Source organism: Aplidium turbinatum, chromosome 6, assembly GCF_918807975.1.
Source record: "Aplidium turbinatum chromosome 6, kaAplTurb1.1, whole genome shotgun sequence".
NCBI classification, from domain to species: domain Eukaryota; kingdom Metazoa; phylum Chordata; class Ascidiacea; order Aplousobranchia; family Polyclinidae; genus Aplidium; species Aplidium turbinatum.
In genome coordinates, this window is record NC_137477.1 from 29,783,979 (window position 1) to 29,797,304 (window position 13,326).

Below are 13,326 nucleotides of genomic sequence, written 5' to 3' on the forward strand. Positions count from 1 at the left end.
CAGCTAAATCCGGCCCTGAGTGTGATTGGTCGTACTTTTTCCTTTGTCTGCAATGCCAGGAAAAAACAAGTCTATTAACATTTGACGGTTTTCAGACTAAAGGGAGTCTATGCGCCCTTTTAGTCATAAACTGGCGACAGTATTTCTAGAATTGTACTATTTTTAACTTTCAAGGCATCAAAAATAACCTGAGTTATCTGATTCTTTCCAATTGATGAATTGTTGCAAACGAAAGCCATGTGCATTGTTCATATTGACATAACGTTGTTTCAGTGCTTGTTGAGTATTACTTGCGTGTGAATGAATTTATTGTGCCAGATCTGTTGCGTCATGGATTACTCTGGTGATGGATTACTCTACTGGATTACTCTACTGGATTACATGGTTGCGTCATAGATGGCATCTACGTTAACGAACGACTTACTGATGCAACTATAACGTTTCTATTTCAACGTCACAAAACAGGACTTTTTTCTAGCTGTAGGTTTAAATAGCACAGCATTGCATTATTTGTTGATTCAGCAAGAATAGTGGCCGAGTGGTTAGCGCGTTGGGCTCGCAGTCGAGAGCCTGCATGTTCGACTCCAGCCACCCGCACTTGCTGTTGTTTCTCTGGGCAAGAAACTTTACGATAATTGCCTCTACCCAGTGATCGATTTCGAGTAATGGGTAGTACCAAATTTAAGTCATAAGTAGAGTAGACAACCGGAAACAGACATTGTCGTCGGCTGCAGCGTGGGTCAGGTGTACGTCGGAAGGCGTACACCGATGCATAGCGCTCAAGTCCGCTTTCCCGCAATGCAGGATAAAGATAATAAAACAAACAAACAAACAAACAGCTATACGCAAACATTTCTGTCCGTCAGTTTTATACGTTAGTAGTTAATCATGTTGACTTATTGCCTCAGGTATCACCGGATGTGGTATCACCAGGTACAGACGGGTATCACCATAAGCAGGGTATCACCGGAAGTGGTACAGACGGAAGTGGTATCACCACAGATAGGGTATTGACATATTATATAGGTATATTCGGCGCGTGACATCATTCTATGAAAGTATTTTTTTAAATATGATAAATAATAATTGTCTTTGAAATGTGTACCTTTCTTATTTTTCGAATCTGTTAAGAGTGATATTAATGAAACCGCTTTGTTCTACACAGCTGTTGGTGGTAAAAACTCTCATAACCCAGTAGGTTTAAAGTCCACTAAACAGAGATTTGTCTATCATAAGCAGTTTTGTTGTGGATGCACGAACTCAGCCTGCTTCCTGTACTGACTTTTTTAAACTAGCCTAGCAAGCGGTTGGTACAATGCACTCTTAGCCAGTTAACATTATCTAGTTTTTCTTGTGTTGTTAGATTGTCAGAGTATGTTAGTAAAGTTTAGATGTGATAATTTGTACTGAAATATGTTAGCAAAGTTTAAGAATGAGTTGGATATGGAATAATTAAAGCTGAAACATATCCCCAAAGTTGATTTTAATTAGATGTTGAATTAGTATAAAAAGAAGGTTAGAAAGAATAGCGGTTTTGGTTTAGCTAATTTCATTAAAAAGCCAGCGAGTTATTTTATGTGTGATAGCTGTTAAAGTTAGTGAGAAGTAGAATTCACATCTGTCAAAAATGATCATGGTAAGTTGTTTTGTTCATTTTTTTTTAATTTGATTGGTATGTTACTTACAGAGGGCTCCATTTTGTAAAGTTTATGAAGTGGATAGGTATATTCTTTATAAAAAATTTCAACAGGCGGTTTTTTAATTATTTAAACTTACATCCAATTCATTAACCAAAAAGCGAACCTAGAAATAAAAAAAAGTATTGGCTCCCTTACTGATCATGACTCTTCAACAAATTTATTACAACGCAATACCATAAACGAATGTTGGTTTTTCTTCTCGTACAATACGTAGTGGGAACTTATCGCGTGTAAGTTAGCAAACTGTCTGTCTGTATGTATATGTTTTGTATATGTTCTGTATGTGTCTGTATGTTTTGTTAATTTTTTATCGGTTTGGTTGCAGCCATGTTTTTTCGTGAAGCTGTTTGCTTGCAGGAATAGAGTTTTCACTATTGATTCTGGTAAGTAGGTCTACTGGTTCGATTCCAGGTCTTTCCAAATACTGTGTTTCATTTTTATGGGCAGTAGATCTTTCGAGTTTCATAACTTGTCATTGATTGGTGGGATCTTTTGGTAATTTTATTGGTATATGAGGTTTCACTGTTGTTTCGAATGTTTAGGTTGATTGAAGATTTCGTTGTACTTTGATGAGTTTTTTGATCTGTGGATCGGTTTTAGTTCATTGTACGGCAAATGATCAAAGGGTTGGTTATAATTATTATAATCTATGACTTGTCCAAAAACCTTAACAAATACTGCATTTAATCATCTTGAACAATAATAAATACTGCATTTTTTCATCTTTTCGGTTAATCTTCGTTTCGGTTTATGTTAGTTTCGGTAAACCTTTATTTCTTTAGGTCTACGTTTCGCTAAAACAGTGGTTTCAGCTAAACCTTTATAGTAACGTTTGATACATGTAACTATAACCTGGAGTAATAGCTTGGTCAAAACAACGTAACTTTAGGTTTATCATACAGGAATAACAGTTACGATTGTGTGTTATGATGCTTATTACAACTAAACCACACTCTATGATAATGACATGACGATACAACTCAATACACAGCCACTAAATTAAGACATGTAGAACCTCCTGTTTTAGTTGTGTTCAGTTTAAACCCATGTATCTTATCATTGATAATAATTTTGATAAATACAGCTAACTTGGAAATTATTTTTGTTGATATAGTATCGCTTAAAGATTGTAAGAATAATGGCTTGGTTAAAACAACGTAACTTTAGGTTTATCATGCAGGAATAAATTTTATATTTTTATTTTAGAGAATGCTAATACCAGCTAAACAATCAACATTTCTTTTTTACAATGAGAACACCAAATGAACAGCTATAGAGCAAATTGTTACAACATATACTTCTACAATCGGAGGACTAATACCAGCTAAACAATCAACATTTCTTTTTTACAATGAGAACACCAAATGAACAGCTATAGAGCAAATTGTTACAACATATACTTCTACAATCGGAGGACTGGAAAAAAATCAACAAACCTAGCACAATCTATATCACAAATTGTTACCTTAAGACAAGCATGAAAAAATACAAACCTGCAGAATGAGAGCTCAAATTTTGCAACACGTAATGACACCTGCTGATAAAAACACAGAAACAAATCTCCGAACACAGATTTTAACGTTACAAATTATGCAACAGAAACTTGTGATATTTTGTTGGAGTTTCTTAAGCTTGTAAAAATAAAATTGCAATTTGTTAAAAATATTTTTTAAGTTTGTAAAAGAAAACTTAAGTTTGTGACTTAACATAATTTTTCATGTGTATGTTTTCAGAGGTAAACTTTCAGTTTACAATTTGTCAAAACTACTTTTTAGTTTGTAAAACAAAACTTAACTATTTTTTTTATTTAAAATAATTTTTCATGTGTATGTTGTTAGAATAAAAGTTTTTAGTTTACGATTTGTCAAAACTACTTTTTAGTTTGTAAAACAATACTTAACTATTTTTTTTTTATTTAAAATAATTTTTCGTGTTTATGTTAATAGAATAAAACTTTATGATTTATTAAAATCATTTTTTTCAGTTTTGTAAGTTGCAGAACTAACATTTTTTAATTTCTTAAATTTTTTTTTTCGTGCTAATGTTTTAAAAAGTTTTAGCTTACAGTTTGTTGAAATAATTTTGTTTTCAGTTTTAAATTATGGAACTTAAAAGTTTGTAGTTTGTTAAAAGTATTTTTCAGTTTAATAAAAGTTATGTTTGTGATAAATTTTTCGTGTATATGTTATTAGAACAAAACTTTCAGTTTACAATTTGTCAAAACTACTTTTTAGTTTGTAAAACAAAACTTAACTATTTTTTTTTCGTGCTAATGTTTTAAAAAGTTTTAGTTTACAGTTTTAAATTATGGAACTTAAAAGTTTGTAGTTTGTTAAAAGTATTTTTTAGTTGTTGGTGTTTGCAATGAAAAGTTTATGATATATTAAATTTTTTTTTTTTTTTCAGTTTTGTAAGTTACAGAACTAACCTTTTTAATTTCTTAATTTTGTTTTCGTGGTAATGTTTTAAAAAGTTTTAGTGTACTGTTTGTTGAAATAATTTTTTATTTCTCTCAAGAATAATACATCTGCTTATATATTCTTTTTTTTTTTAAGATGAGGTATTTCCAGCAGCCATAAGCTTACTCCCAGCAACCTTAAGCGTATTTCCAGCAACTTAAAGCACACTTATGATTTGCAAACTCTTAAATTGTTTTTATAATATTAATCTAAAAAGCATAAAACACTTTTGATGTGTCACACATGAGACTTTTGAATGACAACACTGTTTACTTAGGGTTTCACCTCCATTCGGTTCTGAAGGTTTTATTGTTGAGCTGTTGGATCCGTGATCAATCCCACGCTTACATTTTTAAAACGGATTAGTGTCTTGTTTATACTATGGTCACAAGTATTTTTTTCACATTTTCAACCACTGTTATTTTTGTTAAACACACGCATGGTTTACTTTGTAGATGCTAAAAATTTTATACTAGTAGTTTTATGAAGCATATTACTTAAAGTGATTTATATTTTCTACCTGCTACAACTGGAATTTAATTTCACATTCATTCTTAGCGATTTAGAGATTACTTATGTATATTCTTCCTATTCCATAAGTACAATTCATCTGTAAAGATAATGATTACCTATAACTAACTGTTTTGAAGTAACAACACAATATTTTTGAATCGTGGTAAGTTGTATTGCATAAATCAGTCTTAATGCTGTTTTATTAAAAACGTCTTTGGTAGGCTACATAGGCGTTGCATTTTGCAAACTCTAGAACCACTGCACAAGATTGTTTAAGAAACAGAAGAAGTCACGGAGTTGCATTGTTTTGATGATATGCTTTGACGGGTAAAACTTTTGTAGTATTGACGTAAATTTACCATTCAAGGGTTGGTAGTTTATAAGTTTATAACACAAGATTCACTTTAGTTATAACTTAAGATTCACTTTAGTTTCCTTGTTGACTTGCGTAAGTAACTAATCAATGTTGTTTTATGAACTTTCATGCAGGTTGCTGTTTCGTTAGGGTTCTTCAGTTTTATAAAGTTCAGTGCTTAAACTGTTTTGTAATTATATTTAACCTAATATGTAACCTCTAACAAATATTCCAAACTATTTTATCACATTGAAAGATGTTTTTCTAGTAACCCATTGTTTTATACGTTCTATATGCCTCTAACTTTATGTAATGATTTTTCCACATCTAGCCTACTTATAACCTAATTTCATTGAGGTAAGGTATATTTAAACCAACAACTTTCTATGAGTATCAATCCACAACTTAATTTTTTCACTTCAATTCATTGCTGGGTGAAAGCACACAAGCAGATCTCGGAAACAAAAGATTATTTTATACCAATCCTATTACATTGTCTTGTATTCATCCAAACTTCAAAATTTATCTGTTACACTGATTGATTTGTATAAAAACGAACCCATAGTTTTTTAATTCCTATCAAATTCGTCTAACGAAGTGGATCTTACAACTTAATCACTTCCCTTAATTGGATGACACCCTTTAATAAACTGCTAGCATCTCCTGTTTGAAAAGCTTAGGCACCTGCTATGGCACATAATTTCATGATCACGAGTTTTCACAGTTGAATTATGACTTAAACGTCTTTGTTTTATCATAGTCAAAACATTTTTTAAATGAAATTGCAATAAACTGTTTTATGGTGTTCAAAACAGACGTAATATAACAATGTTTAGTTTGGTCATGCGTACTGAACACTAAGTTAAGGTGTTGATCTTAAAAACCAATGAACTAGAGTCCGCGTGGGATCGAATCCCACATCTAGTATTTCGATTTTGGGTTAATGTTTAGCACTAACTTCTGTTTGTTTTGTTTCTTAACCTCACGTCAGTTGCTTGTACACACGGTTGTGGTTTTTCTTAATCACAAAACGATTCACTTTTTCACATAAAAGACATAGAAATCTAAAAATTTGCCAATAAATCCCTTTTGTTTGCTCAGATACCAACATAAATAGATGAAAAATCGCTTTACCTTTGATCTGTTTTACTATTTTCTGACAAACAATCAGGTTTTAGCAACACTTTTGCAACAACTTATTAGGTTTTTACGTGTTTTCTGGATACAATCTACTTATCACGAGTTTACTTATAATAAAAACGGCGGATAAAAATAAAGAAACTCAAGTTAGAATGATGTAACCTTCGGGATTTGCGATAATTTTGTGCCTACAAAATGTCAATTTTGAAACTGAACCAAAGTTAAACACATATAACGATAACATTTTACTTGTTTATATACAGAAATACCAAAAGTATTAATTATTTCCAACCATATAACGCCATACATTCGTTTAGAATCGACATAACCCATTTGTTTAAACAAGTCTGAACACGATTTATATGAAATTAGCGGTTTATTTTAAATCGATCACAATATCGTTTCGAATTGATTTTGTGGCAATTAAGATTTTACTTTAGTTTTCGGTAAGTGTTTATTTATTTACATGATGTAAAGGTATGATTTTGTTTTTTCATTTTACTGTGTTATTGCTTGGTAAATTTTTGTTAGTATCTGAGCCTTTTGTGTAATTTTAAGTGTTTTATATGATCTAAACAAAAACCAAGCAATATGATACATTTCATGGTAACTTTTGAACAAGTCTAAACCGCTTTTGATGAAAATATGCTTGAAAACACATGATGATGCTTTATTAAATGACCCACGTGTATCACCACGAGCCAAACAAGTTGCAATAATTTTGTTTCACGACATCAAAAAGCTTTGTGTTCGTAGATTTTAATAATTGTTTGGTCTGTAATTGACTTAACCGGTTTGTTTACCATCAACTTACGTTTAAACATAAGAAAATTACTTGAACGCTCTACTTGGATACATAGTACTATAGCGTTTAAGCGTGATGATTACTTTTAACAACTGCAAACCAATGATGCCAATTTATTCTACAGATCCATTAAGTAAAGATTTGTTTATCATTATCCGGAACTATTTCTATTGTCTTTTCACCATTGAATCAGTTCCTTGGACTTTTTTTTTTTGTCGTATGTTGTGTAATGTTTAATTCTTAAAAATATGTTATTTGAACATTTTCCGCTTTTATGCTTATCCTCATCTCAAACAGATTGCTTGTGAAGACCGTAGATTTTAATAGTTTCCATATTTTAGTAAAAATTTCCATGTTTCATTTAACTCTTTTATCTTGTTCCTACATCTAAACTTATTGTTTGGTTCCTCCTGAACTGTCTTTTGGTCACATGTTCCTGGTGCTTCATCTTTATTACCCTATCTCACTTAGAATACACTGGTTTGTGGTTAGTCTATGTAATACCGACGTATACACTTTGTACTCGCTTTTACTTCCAGACAGTAGATTTATCCTCTTTATCTTCACTTAATCTTACAGTATAACTGCTTTAATTTCTTCCAAACACCTCTTCTTTGGTATTTCTCTGATCATATTGGACCAAAACTTAATAAGTTTACCAACTAGTTTTTCTGTCTTTACATATCCATCGTATTTTACCACCACTCGTATGTTTTTTCACAGATATTAATCCAAAGGTAAAGATTTAATTTTGTGTAACATTTTCAAAATAACCTCAAACGATTATTTAAGACATGTACAAAATATCATAAAATTATCTTTCAACCTAAAAACAAGAAAGAAAGAACAAAAATGTATGTCTATGCAATACTTTTCACTAAACACAGATGCAAAATTGTTAAATCACTCAGTTTTGATGATCACTGTCTGTTACACAATAACAATATATCTTTTGCTTGAGAAAAACGTTTTTTTCTTTTAGATAAGTCACATATCTGTACACACCTTTCCACAGTGATTGTCTAACAAAGTGGTGCTCCTTCCACAACACTTACTCGAGATGTTTGTGGTGATGTACTTGTATTTAATATGATTAGGTTATGCTAACTGTAAGCCATCAAACAAATTCTAAGACAATGTAAGACTTTCACCAAAGCGTATTTGCAGAAAAATGTTATAACTAAATTATCCTATAAAATTATATCTTTCTATTGTATTATTATTACATATATATCATATTATACCATATTATACCTATTATATCATATTATACCTATAAAAATTATATAGAATACATAAAGTATTTTTCTATATAGTATATTCTAGTTTTTCTTGACAAATACGCTTTGGTGAAAGTCTTACATTGTCTTAGAATTTGTTTGATGGCTTACAGTTAGCATAACCTAATCATATTAAATACAAGTACATCACCACAAACATCTCGAGTAAGTGTTGTGGAAGGAGCACCACTTTGTTAGACAATCACTGTGGAAAGGTGTGTACAGATATGTGACTTATCTAAAAGAAAAAAACGTTTTTCTCAAGCAAAAGATATATTGTTATTGTGTAACAGACAGTGATCATCAAAACTGAGTGATTTAACAATTTTGCATCTGTGTTTAGTGAAAAGTATTGCATAGACATACATTTTTGTTCTTTCTTTCTTGTTTTTAGGTTGAAAGATAATTTTATGATATTTTGTACATGTCTTAAATAATCGTTTGAGGTTATTTTGAAAATGTTACACAAAATTAAATCTTTACCTTTGGATTAATATCTGTGAAAAAACATACGAGTGGTGGTAAAATACGATGGATATGTAAAGACAGAAAAACTAGTTGGTAAACTTATTAAGTTTTGGTCCAATATGATCAGAGAAATACCAAAGAAGAGGTGTTTGGAAGAAATTAAAGCAGTTATACTGTAAGATTAAGTGAAGATAAAGAGGATAAATCTACTGTCTGGAAGTAAAAGCGAGTACAAAGTGTATACGTCGGTATTACATAGACTAACCACAAACCAGTGTATTCTAAGTGAGATAGGGTAATAAAGATGAAGCACCAGGAACATGTGACCAAAAGACAGTTCAGGAGGAACCAAACAATAAGTTTAGATGTAGGAACAAGATAAAAGAGTTAAATGAAACATGGAAATTTTTACTAAAATATGGAAACTATTAAAATCTACGGTCTTCACAAGCAATCTGTTTGAGATGAGGATAAGCATAAAAGCGGAAAATGTTCAAATAACATATTTTTAAGAATTAAACATTACACAACATACGACAAAAAAAAAAGTCCAAGGAACTGATTCAATGGTGAAAAGACAATAGAAATAGTTCCGGATAATGATAAACAAATCTTTACTTAATGGATCTGTAGAATAAATTGGCATCATTGGTTTGCAGTTGTTAAAAGTAATCATCACGCTTAAACGCTATAGTACTATGTATCCAAGTAGAGCGTTCAAGTAATTTTCTTATGTTTAAACGTAAGTTGATGGTAAACAAACCGGTTAAGTCAATTACAGACCAAACAATTATTAAAATCTACGAACACAAAGCTTTTTGATGTCGTGAAACAAAATTATTGCAACTTGTTTGGCTCGTGGTGATACACGTGGGTCATTTAATAAAGCATCATCATGTGTTTTCAAGCATATTTTCATCAAAAGCGGTTTAGACTTGTTCAAAAGTTACCATGAAATGTATCATATTGCTTGGTTTTTGTTTAGATCATATAAAACACTTAAAATTACACAAAAGGCTCAGATACTAACAAAAATTTACCAAGCAATAACACAGTAAAATGAAAAAACAAAATCATACCTTTACATCATGTAAATAAATAAACACTTACCGAAAACTAAAGTAAAATCTTAATTGCCACAAAATCAATTCGAAACGATATTGTGATCGATTTAAAATAAACCGCTAATTTCATATAAATCGTGTTCAGACTTGTTTAAACAAATGGGTTATGTCGATTCTAAACGAATGTATGGCGTTATATGGTTGGAAATAATTAATACTTTTGGTATTTCTGTATATAAACAAGTAAAATGTTATCGTTATATGTGTTTAACTTTGGTTCAGTTTCAAAATTGACATTTTGTAGGCACAAAATTATCGCAAATCCCGAAGGTTACATCATTCTAACTTGAGTTTCTTTATTTTTATCCGCCGTTTTTATTATAAGTAAACTCGTGATAAGTAGATTGTATCCAGAAAACACGTAAAAACCTAATAAGTTGTTGCAAAAGTGTTGCTAAAACCTGATTGTTTGTCAGAAAATAGTAAAACAGATCAAAGGTAAAGCGATTTTTCATCTATTTATGTTGGTATCTGAGCAAACAAAAGGGATTTATTGGCAAATTTTTAGATTTCTATGTCTTTTATGTGAAAAAGTGAATCGTTTTGTGATTAAGAAAAACCACAACCGTGTGTACAAGCAACTGACGTGAGGTTAAGAAACAAAACAAACAGAAGTTAGTGCTAAACATTAACCCAAAATCGAAATACTAGATGTGGGATTCGATCCCACGCGGACTCTAGTTCATTGGTTTTTAAGATCAACACCTTAACTTAGTGTTCAGTACGCATGACCAAACTAAACATTGTTATATTACGTCTGTTTTGAACACCATAAAACAGTTTATTGCAATTTCATTTAAAAAATGTTTTGACTATGATAAAACAAAGACGTTTAAGTCATAATTCAACTGTGAAAACTCGTGATCATGAAATTATGTGCCATAGCAGGTGCCTAAGCTTTTCAAACAGGAGATGCTAGCAGTTTATTAAAGGGTGTCATCCAATTAAGGGAAGTGATTAAGTTGTAAGATCCACTTCGTTAGACGAATTTGATAGGAATTAAAAAACTATGGGTTCGTTTTTATACAAATCAATCAGTGTAACAGATAAATTTTGAAGTTTGGATGAATACAAGACAATGTAATAGGATTGGTATAAAATAATCTTTTGTTTCCGAGATCTGCTTGTGTGCTTTCACCCAGCAATGAATTGAAGTGAAAAAATTAAGTTGTGGATTGATACTCATAGAAAGTTGTTGGTTTAAATATACCTTACCTCAATGAAATTAGGTTATAAGTAGGCTAGATGTGGAAAAATCATTACATAAAGTTAGAGGCATATAGAACGTATAAAACAATGGGTTACTAGAAAAACATCTTTCAATGTGATAAAATAGTTTGGAATATTTGTTAGAGGTTACATATTAGGTTAAATATAATTACAAAACAGTTTAAGCACTGAACTTTATAAAACTGAAGAACCCTAACGAAACAGCAACCTGCATGAAAGTTCATAAAACAACATTGATTAGTTACTTACGCAAGTCAACAAGGAAACTAAAGTGAATCTTAAGTTATAACTAAAGTGAATCTTGTGTTATAAACTTATAAACTACCAACCCTTGAATGGTAAATTTACGTCAATACTACAAAAGTTTTACCCGTCAAAGCATATCATCAAAACAATGCAACTCCGTGACTTCTTCTGTTTCTTAAACAATCTTGTGCAGTGGTTCTAGAGTTTGCAAAATGCAACGCCTATGTAGCCTACCAAAGACGTTTTTAATAAAACAGCATTAAGACTGATTTATGCAATACAACTTACCACGATTCAAAAATATTGTGTTGTTACTTCAAAACAGTTAGTTATAGGTAATCATTATCTTTACAGATGAATTGTACTTATGGAATAGGAAGAATATACATAAGTAATCTCTAAATCGCTAAGAATGAATGTGAAATTAAATTCCAGTTGTAGCAGGTAGAAAATATAAATCACTTTAAGTAATATGCTTCATAAAACTACTAGTATAAAATTTTTAGCATCTACAAAGTAAACCATGCGTGTGTTTAACAAAAATAACAGTGGTTGAAAATGTGAAAAAAATACTTGTGACCATAGTATAAACAAGACACTAATCCGTTTTAAAAATGTAAGCGTGGGATTGATCACGGATCCAACAGCTCAACAATAAAACCTTCAGAACCGAATGGAGGTGAAACCCTAAGTAAACAGTGTTGTCATTCAAAAGTCTCATGTGTGACACATCAAAAGTGTTTTATGCTTTTTAGATTAATATTATAAAAACAATTTAAGAGTTTGCAAATCATAAGTGTGCTTTAAGTTGCTGGAAATACGCTTAAGGTTGCTGGGAGTAAGCTTATGGCTGCTGGAAATACCTCATCTTAAAAAAAAAAGAATATATAAGCAGATGTATTATTCTTGAGAGAAATAAAAAATTATTTCAACAAACAGTACACTAAAACTTTTTAAAACATTACCACGAAAACAAAATTAAGAAATTAAAAAGGTTAGTTCTGTAACTTACAAAACTGAAAAAAAAAAAAAATTTAATATATCATAAACTTTTCATTGCAAACACCAACAACTAAAAAATACTTTTAACAAACTACAAACTTTTAAGTTCCATAATTTAAAACTGTAAACTAAAACTTTTTAAAACATTAGCACGAAAAAAAAATAGTTAAGTTTTGTTTTACAAACTAAAAAGTAGTTTTGACAAATTGTAAACTGAAAGTTTTGTTCTAATAACATATACACGAAAAATTTATCACAAACATAACTTTTATTAAACTGAAAAATACTTTTAACAAACTACAAACTTTTAAGTTCCATAATTTAAAACTGAAAACAAAATTATTTCAACAAACTGTAAGCTAAAACTTTTTAAAACATTAGCACGAAAAAAAAAATTTAAGAAATTAAAAAATGTTAGTTCTGCAACTTACAAAACTGAAAAAAATGATTTTAATAAATCATAAAGTTTTATTCTATTAACATAAACACGAAAAATTATTTTAAATAAAAAAAAATAGTTAAGTATTGTTTTACAAACTAAAAAGTAGTTTTGACAAATCGTAAACTAAAAACTTTTATTCTAACAACATACACATGAAAAATTATTTTAAATAAAAAAAAATAGTTAAGTTTTGTTTTACAAACTAAAAAGTAGTTTTGACAAATTGTAAACTGAAAGTTTACCTCTGAAAACATACACATGAAAAATTATGTTAAGTCACAAACTTAAGTTTTCTTTTACAAACTTAAAAAATATTTTTAACAAATTGCAATTTTATTTTTACAAGCTTAAGAAACTCCAACAAAATATCACAAGTTTCTGTTGCATAATTTGTAACGTTAAAATCTGTGTTCGGAGATTTGTTTCTGTGTTTTTATCAGCAGGTGTCATTACGTGTTGCAAAATTTGAGCTCTCATTCTGCAGGTTTGTATTTTTTCATGCTTGTCTTAAGGTAACAATTTGTGATATAGATTGTGTTAGCATTCTCTAAAATAAAAATAT

The 13,326-nt window shown here is 30.2% G+C and overlaps 1 protein-coding gene across 1 annotated transcript in view; it reads left to right on the plus strand.

Annotated features, from left to right (window-relative positions):
- Nucleotides 1-330: 330 nt before the first annotated feature.
- The window catches only part of LOC145772575 (fibrinogen-like protein 1), a 17,898-nt gene continuing 4,902 nt past the window's right edge, over nucleotides 331-13,326 (plus strand). The window contains exons 1-2 of the mRNA XM_082584437.1: nucleotides 331-384; nucleotides 909-1,026. Coding sequence (XP_082440563.1) covers nucleotides 331-384; nucleotides 909-1,026 — 172 coding nt within the window. The remainder of the gene's footprint in view (nucleotides 385-908; nucleotides 1,027-13,326) is intronic.